The 13,951-nt window shown below is 52.3% G+C and overlaps 4 protein-coding genes across 4 annotated transcripts; all 4 read left to right on the top strand.

The window, feature by feature from the left end:
• Window positions 1–2,337: 2,337 nt before the first annotated feature.
• Window positions 2,338–3,119, top strand: CCOS01_15189 (uncharacterized protein; the record flags this gene model as incomplete). Its single annotated transcript, XM_060463331.1, has 2 exons — window positions 2,338–2,746; window positions 3,082–3,119. The coding sequence occupies 2 exons, from the start codon at window positions 2,338–2,340 to the stop codon at window positions 3,117–3,119; spliced, it is 447 nt and encodes a 148-aa protein (XP_060305934.1).
• Window positions 3,120–6,305: 3,186 nt separating this feature from the next.
• Window positions 6,306–9,103, top strand: CCOS01_15188 (ATP synthase; the record flags this gene model as incomplete). Its single annotated transcript, XM_060463330.1, has 7 exons — window positions 6,306–6,395; window positions 6,473–6,502; window positions 6,615–6,768; window positions 6,844–7,054; window positions 7,576–7,739; window positions 7,833–8,365; window positions 8,474–9,103. The coding sequence occupies 7 exons, from the start codon at window positions 6,306–6,308 to the stop codon at window positions 9,101–9,103; spliced, it is 1,812 nt and encodes a 603-aa protein (XP_060305933.1).
• A 165-nt stretch (window positions 9,104–9,268) lies between these two features.
• CCOS01_15187 (uncharacterized protein) lies at window positions 9,269–10,318 on the top strand (the record flags this gene model as incomplete). The annotated part of the gene is made up of 1 exon (XM_060463329.1): window positions 9,269–10,318. One exon carries the CDS (start codon window positions 9,269–9,271, stop codon window positions 10,316–10,318), a length of 1,050 nt encoding a protein of 349 aa, XP_060305932.1.
• Window positions 10,319–11,643: 1,325 nt separating this feature from the next.
• Window positions 11,644–13,883, top strand: CCOS01_15186 (DnaJ domain-containing protein; the record flags this gene model as incomplete). The annotated part of the gene is made up of 3 exons (XM_060463328.1): window positions 11,644–11,985; window positions 12,074–13,664; window positions 13,720–13,883. 3 exons carry the CDS (start codon window positions 11,644–11,646, stop codon window positions 13,881–13,883), a joined length of 2,097 nt encoding a protein of 698 aa, XP_060305931.1.
• Between the last annotated feature and the right edge of the window lie 68 nt (window positions 13,884–13,951).

Below are 13,951 nucleotides of genomic sequence, written 5' to 3'. Positions count from 1 at the left end.
TCAGCAAGGTGGCATGCAGAGTGCATACATTTGAACAAGGTCGCCAGGGGACAAGAAGAGACACGCAAGACGAGAGATCGACAGGTTCTCGAATCGCGGGGCCAATCAGTCACAAAGTCCCCCTCCTCCTCCTCCTGCCGTCGTTGATCGATCGATTGGGGGATTCAATGATTCTGCCACTTCTGCTAAGCTTATGCACTCGTGTCGTCAAGCTCACTGCTTGACTGCTTCTCCCGCGGGGGCAAGGCAGCAGGCTAGCAAAGCAAAGAAGGCACGAAGGGTAGTACGGAATGTTAGCATGGTGCCATTTCATTAGAGTTGCAATGTAAGCTTCTACAGTAGGAACGACCGGCACTCTGTTTCTCTGCTTTACTCTCGTCTGCTAGTGCAGTATTCCATCAACGTTCCAAGGTTTTGGGTATGTGTTCTTCCCTTCCTGGGTGTCGTCAAACTACTTTTGCTAGTGCGAGGTAACCGCACCTGGGGAACACATAGCTTTTGGTGTGTGAAGAGCTTCCTTGACACATGAAAATGTGACAAGAGCTCTTTGAAGCTCGCCCATGCCCCGTGGGCGGTCAGAGTTCGGAGGGGGAGGGGGGGTTGCAAGCGCCACGCGACGATTTGCGACGATCACCCAACTCTCGGTGCGTGGGAAACCCAAATCCTTGGCAAAGGTTGAAGCCAACCATCTTCAAAAGGAGCTACGCTACTGGACATCTTCAGAACAGGAAGAGCGGTGATTTCCCCCCTCCATCTGCTTTCTCCCCCCCTTCTGCGACAAAACCAAACGCACCAAAGGAGAAAGCTCCGACATACTGGAGACGTGAAGAAGATGGAAGGTCTGCCGGACTAGCGGTAGCGGTTCTCCCCCTTCTAGTATACGCTTCACCACACCACACACCCTCCTTCTTGCTCCTTCACCGCCGGAATGACTGGATTGAACTGGTGGTGGAGAAGGGACTGTTCTCGGGAGACCGCATTGGGAAACTCCAGACCTACTACTCCTAGACGTGATCCCCTTCCTTCTATGGTAGTGGTGGTGGTTATTTGGCAGCCTGGGGAAGGATGAAGGAGTAGGGGCTGAAGCTGGGCCTAAATTCCACACTACTCCTCTCACCATGAGCCAGCCACATTTTCATCTGACAGCGCCGGTCACCGCTCCGACGAGATTTGTTGTTGTGTATTTTGCTTACGAGCTTAGCCAACTCGCGAGCTTGTTAACACGCTAGATTCCTGTCGAGGCACGCTTCTACCGGTACCCTTCTACGTCTGTGTTTGTGGCTTTTTTCTGTTGGCTTTCGTATTCCAAGGGGCTTGGAGGGAGCAATTGACTCTTGTAAGCTCGAGACTTTGGGAAAGTACACACCCTCCAAAGGGAGAGAGGTCAAGACGTCTCAGATCTTTTCCTTTTGGGCTGTGGCAATCCGATGCCGGGAAAGTTTGCCTGCGTTTGTGAGGATTGTGGTGTGGTTGATTTAGATTTCAGGGTCCTTGGAAGTTCGGTTCACTCAACAGAGGCAAGGAGGCACGGAAGAACGGAAGAAGTGAGTGTCACGGCCTCTCGATGCTGGAGGGCGAAAAGTGAAGCATGAGGCCCTCGTCTTCCTAGCACCTGCTACTATTCAATCGCGAATGGGAGTTGGCCTCGATACCCCCTTGCTGGGGCGTTTCGCATGAACGTTTCTGAAATCTCGTTCCCGAGGGGAAGAGAAGAAAAGAACAGAAGAAAGCTTGACGAGACGAGAGCGAACTGTTTGGGCTTCTCGTGAGAGGCTGCCCAATCGTCATTAGGCATCGAGTCACCTGGTCCACGGGCTTTTGAGGCATGGGCAATGACACATGCCTCGCCTTCATCTGATCTCGTCGACCTTTCTTTCTCGTCTCGGTTGCTTCCAGAATGTTCAAGGGAAGAATCTCGACTACATGGTTGCTGGGGGAAGGGCAGAAAGCCTTTCAACTTTGTGTGCCGTCGCTGCCGTCGGTGGTTGTCGAAAATGCCATGAGGCTCAACTGGTGTTAAATCCTCGTCCCTGGCGCATATACACACCATCATCTTTCCTCGGTTCTCGGCGCCCGGAAGCTCGGTCGTAGTAAAGGTTGGCGAGTCACGAATGATTGAAGCGTGAAGGGTTCCCTCTTTTCTTTCCTGTGCCTTGTGAGCCCAGAGGCGAGGTTTCATGAGCCGCGGATCTTTACTTCCTCCATGGGTTTCGGGGAGGGATATCTCCCATGGCCCCCATGACATGAGGAAACGGAGTCGGGAGCGCCATCGGCCGAGGGAGGGTTCGCCTCGTTCGCCTTGCTCCGATGACGGCTTCCCCGGTTTCAAGGCTCAGCATGAGTGTGTGTGCGTGGCTGGTGCTCCTCGAAAATGTAGATCGCTGTCCATCTTCTTTTGTCCTTTTTGGGTGTCCTTTTCTGTGTCGATCATTGAGGGCATTGAAGGATGTTTCGTTTCAAAGGAGGCGGATGCTGTCGCCAAGTGGCACTGCCAAGCACCTAAGGTATCTCGTTCCTATGTCGGAGAATTTTGGTACATTTGTTACGTTCTTTATAGATTCGCCATCTTTTGATGGACATGGTATTTTGGCCAAAAGTCTATCCAAGTTACGTAGAGTAAAGATCCTCAGCAACGCGGTGATCATTGATCCCATTTGGACAGCGTCGGAACGTGGCGGTTACCGGGTGTGGTTTGATGGCCGTGATGGCATAAGTCGAAACGGTTTGTATGTGGAAGTGATTGACGGTACGATTTGCTTGGTGATCGACGGTCACGAGTGATGCAGCAGGACCATGTCAATCTTGTTGCCTTGCATGAGGCTAAGCGATGTATGCCAGCCACTGTCCATTGCGAGGGGATAGGAACGTGAAGAGGTCGACAGCCAAGTTCGATTATTGATGTTGATCCGGGACTTGTCGAGTCAGTTGCCTGCTTGGAGTATCATTTTCGTGTGGCATGTCGTGTATCGTCAGATATCGGTTTGTTACGTGGAGGTCGTATGTCATATTTTGCTGCTTACCTATGAGCGAGGCAGGTGAGTACAGAATCAAGCATGAGGTTGGACATGTGAGTCTGTGTAGGTAAGCTGACTGGCCGAGTGAAATGTGACGAGATGTGATTCACGTGTGGTTTGGTGGTTATGTTTTCCTCTGCTTACGTGTTGATGGGCATGCTGAGCGAAGACGTTCCATCGACTTTGATGCCAGGCTCAAGACCAAACGATATTGGCGAGTTACTCATTCCAAGTGGTCCATCGGCCAGAGCCCCTTTGCCAGAAGCTCTCTCCAACGTTGGCAGAGCACGCCGGAGTAGTTGCCCGCATGATATAAAGTAAATTCAGTCGTCTAGGAGTGGGAGGACGACAGCACTCCACGCGGAAACAACTACCATCTAGCTATACCCATGGCTATGAGACTTTCTAGATAGCTGACATAGAGGTTTGCATGCTGCTGACGGGGATTTGGTGAATGAGCATGAAGTTCTCCTGCCATGGAACAAGACGCCGTGAAGCAGGATTTGCTAATTATCTCAGTTCATGTACCGGATTTTTTTCCTTAGTTCGCTTCTTGTATCGTGCTAAAGATGACATGTAATTAGATGCAAAGTAGACGGCATTGCTTTCGAGACCGGTGGTGTTCGTTGCGTTGGAGAATCGACTTGGTGTAGCTCACATGGCCTTGCGAGTCGTCGAGGTACGGTCACAGACGAGAGACATCTGACTGGCCTGCAGCAAGGCCCTTGGAATCTCGAACCTGGCAACTCACTAGTAACTATCTCTTTTCCAGAAATAAGGCACTGTGACCGATGTATGCGTGATGAAGATCTTCAATTCTTCGACTGGATGAGACATCAGTCTTGTTGTTTGCGTGAGTTGTGAGAGATGTTGGCACTGCTCAACTTGAGGAAGCTGCTCTTGATGGTCCCGTGTCGAGGTCTTGGATTCGTTGTATATCTTTTTCGCAAAATATGCGAATACAACTTGCGACACATGATGAGGAGGAGTGGTGAACGATTACGTCTCATAAAGGGAAATACTTACACGATGGTTTTAGCGGACAGGCTGTGTATGGCAGCCATACACTACATCAGCAATGGCCGCAACTACCGCGTCACTTACTTCACAATACAAAAGCCTTGTGGAAGATTCTGAAGGACACTGAGAGCTAAACGAGCTTGGTATCTGGCAGAATCCTATGGAAATTGACTGCCAGTTCGATACCTCATGTAAGAACCCGCAGAAGCGATCTGAAACTATCTTGAGGTAACCTGAAGTAACATTTACCAGAAACCTAGTTGTATGGACCGCTAAGTTGGCCAAGTCTAGGTTAAACGCAGCCTTCGTGAAATACAAGATCAAACTAGACTGGCGTTTGTTGACAGGGAGAACACCATTACCTGGAGGCTATGTCATGATAGGATTGCGACAGATATAAAGGCTATCTGCGAGTTGGATCACCGCTACTATGACGACTAGACAATGTAGACGAGGAGCAGCTATATGACTGAGTAAGATGAAAATTCTTCGAGAAGTCACAATGGGAGGATGCTATACATATGTTTGTGCTGATCATGCCAGTGACGGATGACCTTCGCCAATACCTTTAAAGCCAATCATCACTAACTTCAACATCCAATTTTGTAAGACTCGTTTGGTTTCGATGCACGGTTTTCATTGGAAGAAGCTCCAGAGTAGTTGCAGGAACCCACTCATGGTGTCATCCAAATCAATGAGGTCAGATCAACCTGTCTCTGTCTGTCTATTCCTGTAAAAACGGCACCATCGATTTATGGCATAGAAGGCCACAGGCCAGAACTAGGTCTGGTCATCAGCGCCTCTTGTTTCCCAATTCATACTGACAGCATTTTAAGTTTCATTGATCTCGAGTATTGGCCATAATCATGCTGCAGAGTATGGTGCTCAGGGAGAATGTTGAATCACGGTCGTGAGGCAGGAGGGATGAGACCTTTTCTCACTATTGCGGCTGCCTGAAGACTACTGCCTGGACACCACTCGATATGCCACATTATATATGCCTCGAACTATTAAATGCCCCATGCTACTGTGATTGCATGGGAGCAAATGCTTCTTTCCAGCAGGGCTGGAGCAACTCGGCCGAGACAAAGATCCGAGAACAGGTAATAGGTTTGATATTGTGAGTCACTACTCGATTTTATGTACTTCCGTTGTTGCATTTGACATTATAGAATTGAAGTAGCGGCAGACCCGAATGCTATAAAGGAAGATATTCTCAATTTGGCAAAATAGATGAAGATGGCAAAAAGAGTTCAACCCCCCCCCCCCCCCGGTGCTGGACTGGGGGCTACACCTCTTAGTGCTCATGCTGGGATATTTTTGGTGCTCAGGCTGGCAACTGAACTCGACCTCGGAGCCTGTCGTCGAGTAGGCTGTGGGCGTTTCTGATTATTTGTTGACCGTAAACCATTTCACCTCCCAGCCAGTTTGACCTGACCCGTCGACCTAGACGGGCGTCTCCTTCCTGGTGGTAGGAATGGAATTGAGGGGACCTATATGGGCATCATTTGTGGTGTATTGTGTGGAAGGGTGGAATACACAGAGAGATGGGAAGTCTTTGTCCTGATTCATCGTGCCGAACGAACCTGGATGATGATCACCATATCACCGTACCTAGGTAGGAGGGCATTGGGTCAACGGTTATCTATCGGCACATGCAGCGCATCAATTTCATCATCAAGCTACGAATGCATTGAAGTACTCAGACGAGATCTCAGGGCAGCCTGGAAAATGCGATCAAGCGAGAATGAGAGCCAGAACGTTTCGGTGTAGTACCCCAGACGTGGGCGTTGCATGCTAGCGACAAAGTCCAGATTGCCAGCGTCTTATTGATTCGGATTCGGAATGGTCGCACGCAACGATTGATCGGATGAATTCATCCAGAAAACTTCTTGCGTTCTAAAGAAAACTAAAAAATCACATTGCTGGCTTACCACACGCTTATATACAGCTCGAAGCTACCTAGAACATAAATTTTGCTACAGGAGGAAGACACGATGTTGATGAAATATCATTAAACAGAGGCCTAAAACTCTTGAAAGAATTATGCCGTATAGAGGAATAAGATTGCGTCAATGCGTTTTCCTCTGTTCAAACAGGTTGACGGAGTGAATCGGGGCTGCTCCGTGCACTGCGGGTCATGTGCTTTACGGCGTGACCAAAGTTTCTCCCGCTAGCCGAATCGCGAATGGACTCAGCCGAAAGATTCCTGCCTGCGACCTCACCCGAGCTGCCTCCAGCAACACATCCCCATTGCCAGCTCAGCCCATCATGAACTCCTTCCGCTTCGCGCGCGCGGCCCTCCGAGCCCGTCCTGCTGCCTTCCGCGCTCCCCTCCAGCGCAGAACCTACGCAGATGCCGTCCCGGACAAGGCAAGCAGCCCGAGCCTGCATCCTCCGAGCCGGAGGCATCCCGAGTACCCGCTGACCATTTGCAGATCAAGCTGAGCTTGTCCCTTCCTCACCAGGTACGAAGTCGATAATATCCGAAACAATTGAACGAGAGACGAGACGACGATACGAGGGGGATGCAAGGCGGAAGCCAATTGAAGGATCAGAGCTAATTGCCGCAACACGCAGTCCATCTACCAGTCCCAGGATGTCGTCCAGGTCAACATCCCCGCCGACTCCGGCGAGATGGGTGTCCTTGCCAACCACGTTCCCGCCATTGAGCAGCTGAAGCCCGGTCTGGTCGAGGTTGTCGAGGAGAGCGGCCCCAGCAAGCAGTTCTTCCGTACGTTACGACCGAGATGGAGCTTTTCGAAGGGATAGGAGAAAGGCAGGAAACTGACGATGATTGTGCCTATAGTGTCCGGCGGCTTTGCCGTTGTCCAGCCCAACTCTGTTCTCAGCATCAACGCCACCGAGGGATACCCCATTGAGGACTTCAGCGCCGAGGCTGTCAAGTCCCAGCTTGCCGAGGCCCAGAAGGTCGCCAGCGGCAGTGGAAGCGAGTTGGAGATCGCCGAGGCGAAGATTGAGGTCGAGGTGAGTAATTTTCCAAACAAGGCCCTCGAGCGGTACAGTAGGGATGCTAATTATAATTCATAGGTTCTTGAGAGCCTCCAGGCTGCCCTGAAATAGAGAGTGTAAAAGAAGGTCGTGGCAGACACATGACGTTGTACATCAAGACCCGGATTCCCTTAACTTTATCTAACATCGCATAATTGAATCCACTTGCGACGTTTCTAGCGCTCTTTCTCTGTCAAAACCCATCATTGCGTGTGTGCCATGGATGCTACGTCATGTACCAGAAGGTCTTTCCACGGAGTGACTACATGGGTCGAGGTTGCCTACTGGGGACCAGGTCGGTCCTGTCTGCTATCCATTCGAGGAGGCCCCTGCCTGTCTTGCGTCTTTTGATCTCAAACTACTTATCCTGACCTCACTCGAGGCAAATTCTCTTCCCTAGGTAAATGTTCCGCATCGCCCGTCAAGGAGCATCGTTTCTCAACCCCCCACGGCCCATCCATTACAGTACCAATTTGCACTTCCCACGACATTATACAGTATTATTCAATCCTTACCCATTGTTTCTCAGTATGGAGGATCCCTTCGTTGATAATTTCTCCCCGCCCCGAGCCAACGTCTTCACAGCCGAGCCCGAAGACGGTGACATCCCAGAGGGTCTTGTATCCGCGCGACGACAGAAGTTCTCAAGCCGGCCTTCTACTCGTGTTACGAGCCGCAAGCCATCACCATTAGGTGCGAGGGAACGCGAGAGCACTTGGTCTGGTTAGGGCCAACGCACCAACAAGGTCTTCGCGAGACCAGCAACGCGCAACACTCAAACTGCAGAGTCCAGGGTGCCGTCTCAAGACCACTCATTCTTTGGACAGAGTCCAGAGCAAGCCTCCAGAAGCAACAGTCAAGCCCCCATACCTGCATTACGTCTGCGGAAGTCAATGTACCTCACTCCTCCACGAGTAGCCGACCCAGACTCTATGCAGCTTCGCCAAACCGCTTCGACCGGTCGGCTTCGAGCAAGACCGAGCAGAACGCTCAACCGGCCTCCAAAGATGCCAATGGCATCGATTTCTGCCTCATCAAGCCTGCAGAAGCCACGACACTTTTCCAACAACTCCGTTTCCTCCATTCACTCTTGCGGAACAGATATGACAACCTCGACCATTCGGAAACGCCATGCTCGGGATATCTTTGCAGAATTTGGCATCTCTCGTCCGTCGGGATGGCTCTCTGACGACGAAGAAGAGGACTTTTCGCGTCACCGAGATGGAACCAACAGCATTCCCAGGCATGTTCTCAACACATGCCATTCCTGCGGCGCAGAGGTAACTTCTCGCACATTCTGCTCTACGTGTGGCCATGCGGTATGCCCACAATGTGCCAGCGAAATACCGGACGATGGCTCGATCGACTTTGAGCATACTGAGAGTAGTCATCGGAATGCTGTAACCAGTCAACATCATATTTCGAAGGTAATAGAGGAGCACATTCGGTCATCCTCCAGCCTGGAAACTACAGAGAGATCGAAGAAGAATCAGAGGGCCCCAGCCACCTCGGTCAATCTCGATGAGAACCCCTTCATACTGGCCGACAGGATGACGAAGATCACCACGGCCGAACCTCAGATCACTGACATGACGGTTGGCGCGGGACAAGCATCAAGGCTCTCAGATTGTGTTCCTAGGCAAACGGACTTGAATACTGCAGAGACACACGGAGATTACGGGAATCCAAGGTGCAATGCCACCCATGCCGGGCATCACTCTGGTCGCCACAGTATTGCATGCATTGCCGAGCAGCAAAGTTCAGTAAGCATGGATGACTCGGAGCCGCTGCGACCACATCTCCCACTGGAGGATCCCGTCCAGAACAAGATTGACCAAATCTACCATCACGCTGAAGATCTCAGACGTGCACAGCACATCATGGAGCACCTGGCTACTGGTTCCGCTGGAATTTCAGCAAGCAAGCAGAACTCTCAACACACTACTCCCTTTGCACAGCAGATGCAGTTCCGAACCAAAGGTCTTGATACCAATCGCGAGAAGTTGATCAGTTTTGATGCGGCCATGGCCGAAAGCAACGAGCACGCCAGGGCCTAGGACGTCCATAGCCTCGAGAGGTCCCAGTCTTTTGACGTAGATCCAGTCAAGAAGAGAGGTTCAGATTCGCTGTCTGTTCTTGCCGGAGGACGACTCTCTCGTTCACCATCATGGCTGAAGAGTCCTACTCAGATGTCGAATCGCACGACGAGCAGACTGACGGCAATGGAGACCAAGAGTTCTCCCCAGATGAAGACGCCCAGCAGTCGAGATTCCACCGCAAAAACAATCAATCCGGCATCTGCAATTTCCTCCGAGAGTGCCAAGAGCAGCAGCTACCTGGTCCAAGGTCAATTTGAGCAGCTCAGTTCCCCAACAGGCGGAGCGTCTATCCAGTGGCCAAAGTTGAAGAAGATTCACAAAGAGACAAACCATGAAGTGCAAAAAGAGCCACTTCCGTGGCTGAAGAGACCGTTGCGTCGTGTGCATAAAGAGGAGAACATATCGCAGCAAGCTCAGGAACAAAAGGCTGCTGATGTTGAGTCATGGAGATCTCAGCTTCGAAAAGTTGCAGCCGCAGAAGCCGAGTCTGCTGAGGGACACGGCACACATCACGCCGATCGCAAGCGGGCAGACAGTTGCGTCTCGTGTGGCCACGACACACCATCACCGCGTGTTCCCGCCGACGGGCGAAACAGTACATCAAATGCTGTCAAAGCCTCTCTAGAGGAAATTGGCAGGACGGAGCAAGTCGCTCAGGAGGATCAGGCTTACGCAATGAGACATAAGCGCCTCGAAGAGATGAAGAAATCGATCTCTCAGAGATCGAGCTCAAGGATATCGACAACGACGAAGACTGAATCAAAGACTGTGAGCCAAGTCACACGAAATTTGGAGGCTACTCACTCTACTTCGGAAACGTTCGAAGTCGAAGACGCCAGCGCCAACGGCAGCGTGGAGCTGGTGGAGCGATTGTCTCGATCTCTTGATGACGAAGTCGAGGTATTCAGTCCGCTACCAATCATGCCACCGAACCATACATGCTCTTGGAAGGAGAGATATCTGAATTTGACAGCGGAGGTGCGGGAGTTGAAGGCGGAAATCGTTTCTCGAGAACGACGCGACACGCCTGGGCACGCGGACGTGGGTGTCAACGTCAGCCAGGATGATGATTACGAATTGGGAGTCGAAGGGCTCACCATTGTCATGCATCTCAGAGGCAAAGACGATTTGATCATCAACACTGACTTGACGCATGCCTCTTCCGGACTTTGAAACAAGGGTGTGTAGAAAGACTAGGATTGCTATTTGTACGTAGCGGATGGGCAGGGCACGGGATTATGATAGAAGCATGGATTAAACGATGCGAAAACACCAATAAATTGCTTTCATTTCTATATCGTCAACCGCGGTTTTGTATCAGGAGACGTCGCCGGAATCCATTCTTCCTCGACCACCGTTGATATTCGCTGTCTATTCTTGTTCCATTATCTTCTAATGATTTTCCCTTCCCTCCCGTTTGAATATTAAATTGGTAGCGTCATGAAGCTAGCAAGCAGTTGTCTGCAGGCCGGCCGTTTTACCGTCGCTGATTCGGACTAGCGACGCCGAGGGACGGTTGTACGGGAATGAGGTAAGCACGGTACGGTACGGCAAGAAGAGTGGAGACCTCCAAAAGCTAAAAGAGACACTGAGGGGGGAAAAGAAGCCTCAAACCGACCGGCGGAGGGTAAAAAGGTCCAATTTGGGGAAGGACAGATATTCCATTTGCCGTTTCCCCGTGTCAGAATCAGAAGGAACCCAGAAGCACTTAGCGCTGGAGTAGTCGCACGAGTGGGAGGCGGAAGGAGAAGGCGGACAAGGTTTGTAAGGTTGGAGCAAGCTGTGGGGCTCTTCCAGGGCGCGCACTGACAGCCGGACGTTGAGGTGATTTGGCCTAATAGATTGGACTTTGCCTGCCATTCACACAGCGCACGCAGCCAGCGAAGACAGGACACAGTGACCTCCCCCAGTGTGTTCTTGTTCTACCTTACCTTACCTAAGGTTAGGTGGTGCCGTGAGTAACTCCAGGGCGCTAAGTACCTTTGTCACTAATGGAAGGTACCCACTAGTTAACCCCTGCTCGCTCTTCCGGAAACTACCACCGTAGAAGCAGCCACCAGCGCAGGCACAAGCACCAGTTTATTTCGAGGCCACGATTGTCAAAAGAAAGTGACTTGGTCAAAGCCAGCAGATTGCGGCCACTTCATACCCCAAACCAAGTCCCCGACCTCGACCTGGAAGAAACAACCAGCGGACGGAGGCAGACACCATTCCTTGACGGTCTCTGAATTGTTCTTCTTTTTCCCCTTTCATATCCCTTCTTGGTCTCGTCTACACTTCTTCAAGTGTACCCGCGCACGACACACTCCCGCTCTTTTAAGACCTTTTTTTTAACTGGGCTGCATAGCTGTCCAGCGACGTGTCCGGATCCGCGCGCAAGACTCCCACTCGGATTTGGATCTCGACTTCACGACTGACCACCTCTCCAACACATACCATACACAGCAACCCGACACCAACACTCTAGAGCTCCAGAGCTCGTCGCTGCGCCCGTCAAGATGAGTTCCGACTACTCGTACGACGCCGAGGCGCAATTCTACCCCTTCTTCATCCTCGCCATCACCAGCATCATCACCTTGCCGCTCGGCTACACCCTCGTCTTCCCCTCCAAGGACATTGAAGCAAAGGCCCCGCGCATCCAGAGCGACTTTAAGCCCGAGCATGTCGACCTCATCGACAAGCAGCGCAAAGCGCACGAGAAGAAGCAGCGCCGCATCGTGCGCGTCATTGCCGTCCTCATCGGCCTCGCCGTCATGGCCGGCATGATCTACCTCATTATCCACACACAGAGCGTCACACAAAAGATCTGGAACCCATATGATATTCTCGGCATCTCTGACGTATGTTGACCACTTCACCTCACCGGCTGCCCGTCTCTTTCCCCCTCCATACCCCATCCACATAGTGCTGACACGCTGTTGCGTCTAGTCTGCCGACGAGAAGACAATTAAGAAGGTCTACAAACAGCTTTCAAGAAGACTGCACCCCGACAAGGTTAAGCCCGACCCGGCCAAGAACGAGACCATCGAGTCCCTCAACAACGCCTACGTCGAGATTTCAAAGGCCTACCAAGCGCTCACCGACGAGGAGATCCGCAACAACTACATCCAGTATGGCCACCCCGACGGAAAGCAGAGCTTCAGCATCGGTATTGCACTCCCCCAGTTCATCATCTCGGACGGCAACGGCAAGTTCGTTGTCCTCGCCTACACACTCCTCCTCGGTGTTCTCCTGCCTTACCTGGTTGGCTCCTGGTGGTACGGAACTCAGCGCATGTCCAAGGATGGCGTGCTTCTTGAGAGCGCCAACAACCTATTCCGCGCATATGACGAGAACGTTGACGAGGGTGGCGTTGTTACTGCCCTCAGCAGTGGCAAGGAGTTCGATACTGTTCTGAAGGGCGACAAGGCCGAGTCTGGCCTCTCCAAGCTCGAGTCCAAGCTCCAGGCCAACGCCGAACAGGCTGGTGTCTCCCAAAAGGACAAGCAAGCTCTCGAGGACCTCGACAGCGGGGTGCGCCGCAAGGCTTTGGCTCTCCTGAGATCTTACCTCGGCCGTGTCGAGCTCGAGGACGCCGCCCTCGACAGCGCAAAGTACGAAGTTGCTCCCATCGCCCACGCCCTCACCCGATCCTTCTCTGCCATCGCCCAAGCGTACGGTAACACTGGTCCCATTCTGGCCGCATACTCTACCAGCCAGCACCTTATCCAGGCTCTCCCGCCCAAGGCCTCTCCTCTCCTTCAGCTTCCTCACTTCACCCAGGACATCGTTCGTCAGGTCGAGGGAGGCGACTCCAAGGTTCACATTTCCCTCCAGCAGTTCATGGATCTGCCCGATGAGCTTCGCAGAAACCTGGTGGTCCGCAACAACCTCCTTACTGAGGCCCAGTACAAGTCTGCCGTTAATGTCGCTCAACAACTGCCCCAGCTCCGCGTTGCCAAGGCCTTCTTCAAGGTTACCGGCGAGCGATTCATCATCCCCTCCTCTCTCGTTACCCTCGTTGTCAAGGGCCGCATTATCCCGCCTGGCAGCGAAAATGTGCCCGAGGTCAACGAGCTGGACCTGGAAGACATTGACCCCGCCGAAGACGACCTTGAGGCCTATCTTGGCCGCAAGAAGAAGACTATCAAGGGTCCCGACGGCAAGCCTATCCCTGTTGACGACAAGCCTATCCTGCCTCCTCTCGCCCACGCTCCTTACTTCGCCCGCGATCACGCCCCCAAGTGGTACGTTTTCTTGACCGACTCTAAGCAGGGCAAGATGGCTGTTCCCCCCTTCACCTTCACCCAGTTCGACCAGCCCATCTTTGGCGACGACGGCAAGCCCACCTTCAACATGCAAACCCTCAAGGCTCAATTCGCCGCTCCTCCCCAGGCTGGTCACTACACATTCGTTATGCACGTCGTATGCGACAGCTACGTTGGCTTCGATACAAAGATGGAGGTTACGCTTGTTGTCGAGGAGGCAAACAAGGCGGCAGCAATGGTTGCCGAGGATGATATCAGTGAGCCCGATGAAGGTTAGTACTCCCTCCTCTCCCCCAAGCCGTCCTACACACTAACAGCAATCAACAGACTCGATAGCCGGTCAGATGCAGGCTCTCAAGGGCGGCAGCGTACCGGGCGCCACCAAGCCCCGCAGGAAAGATGACGATGACTCGGACGAGGAGAGTGGTACGGACGACGATGTCCAGGACGACACGAGCGAGACGAATACCGATACAGAGGATGAGTCATGAAGCAACGAGGCCTTTTGAGCCTGAGCGGGTTGGTTGGCGGGGTAGAGGAGAGCTTGATGTGTACGAAG

This window comes from Colletotrichum costaricense (genome assembly GCF_030867565.1).
Source record: "Colletotrichum costaricense strain IMI 309622 chromosome Unknown Scaffold_23.1, whole genome shotgun sequence".
In the NCBI taxonomy this organism is placed as follows: domain Eukaryota; kingdom Fungi; phylum Ascomycota; class Sordariomycetes; order Glomerellales; family Glomerellaceae; genus Colletotrichum; species Colletotrichum costaricense.
Note: the sequence above shows the minus strand (reverse complement) of the source record. Positions and strands in the feature narration are given on the sequence as shown.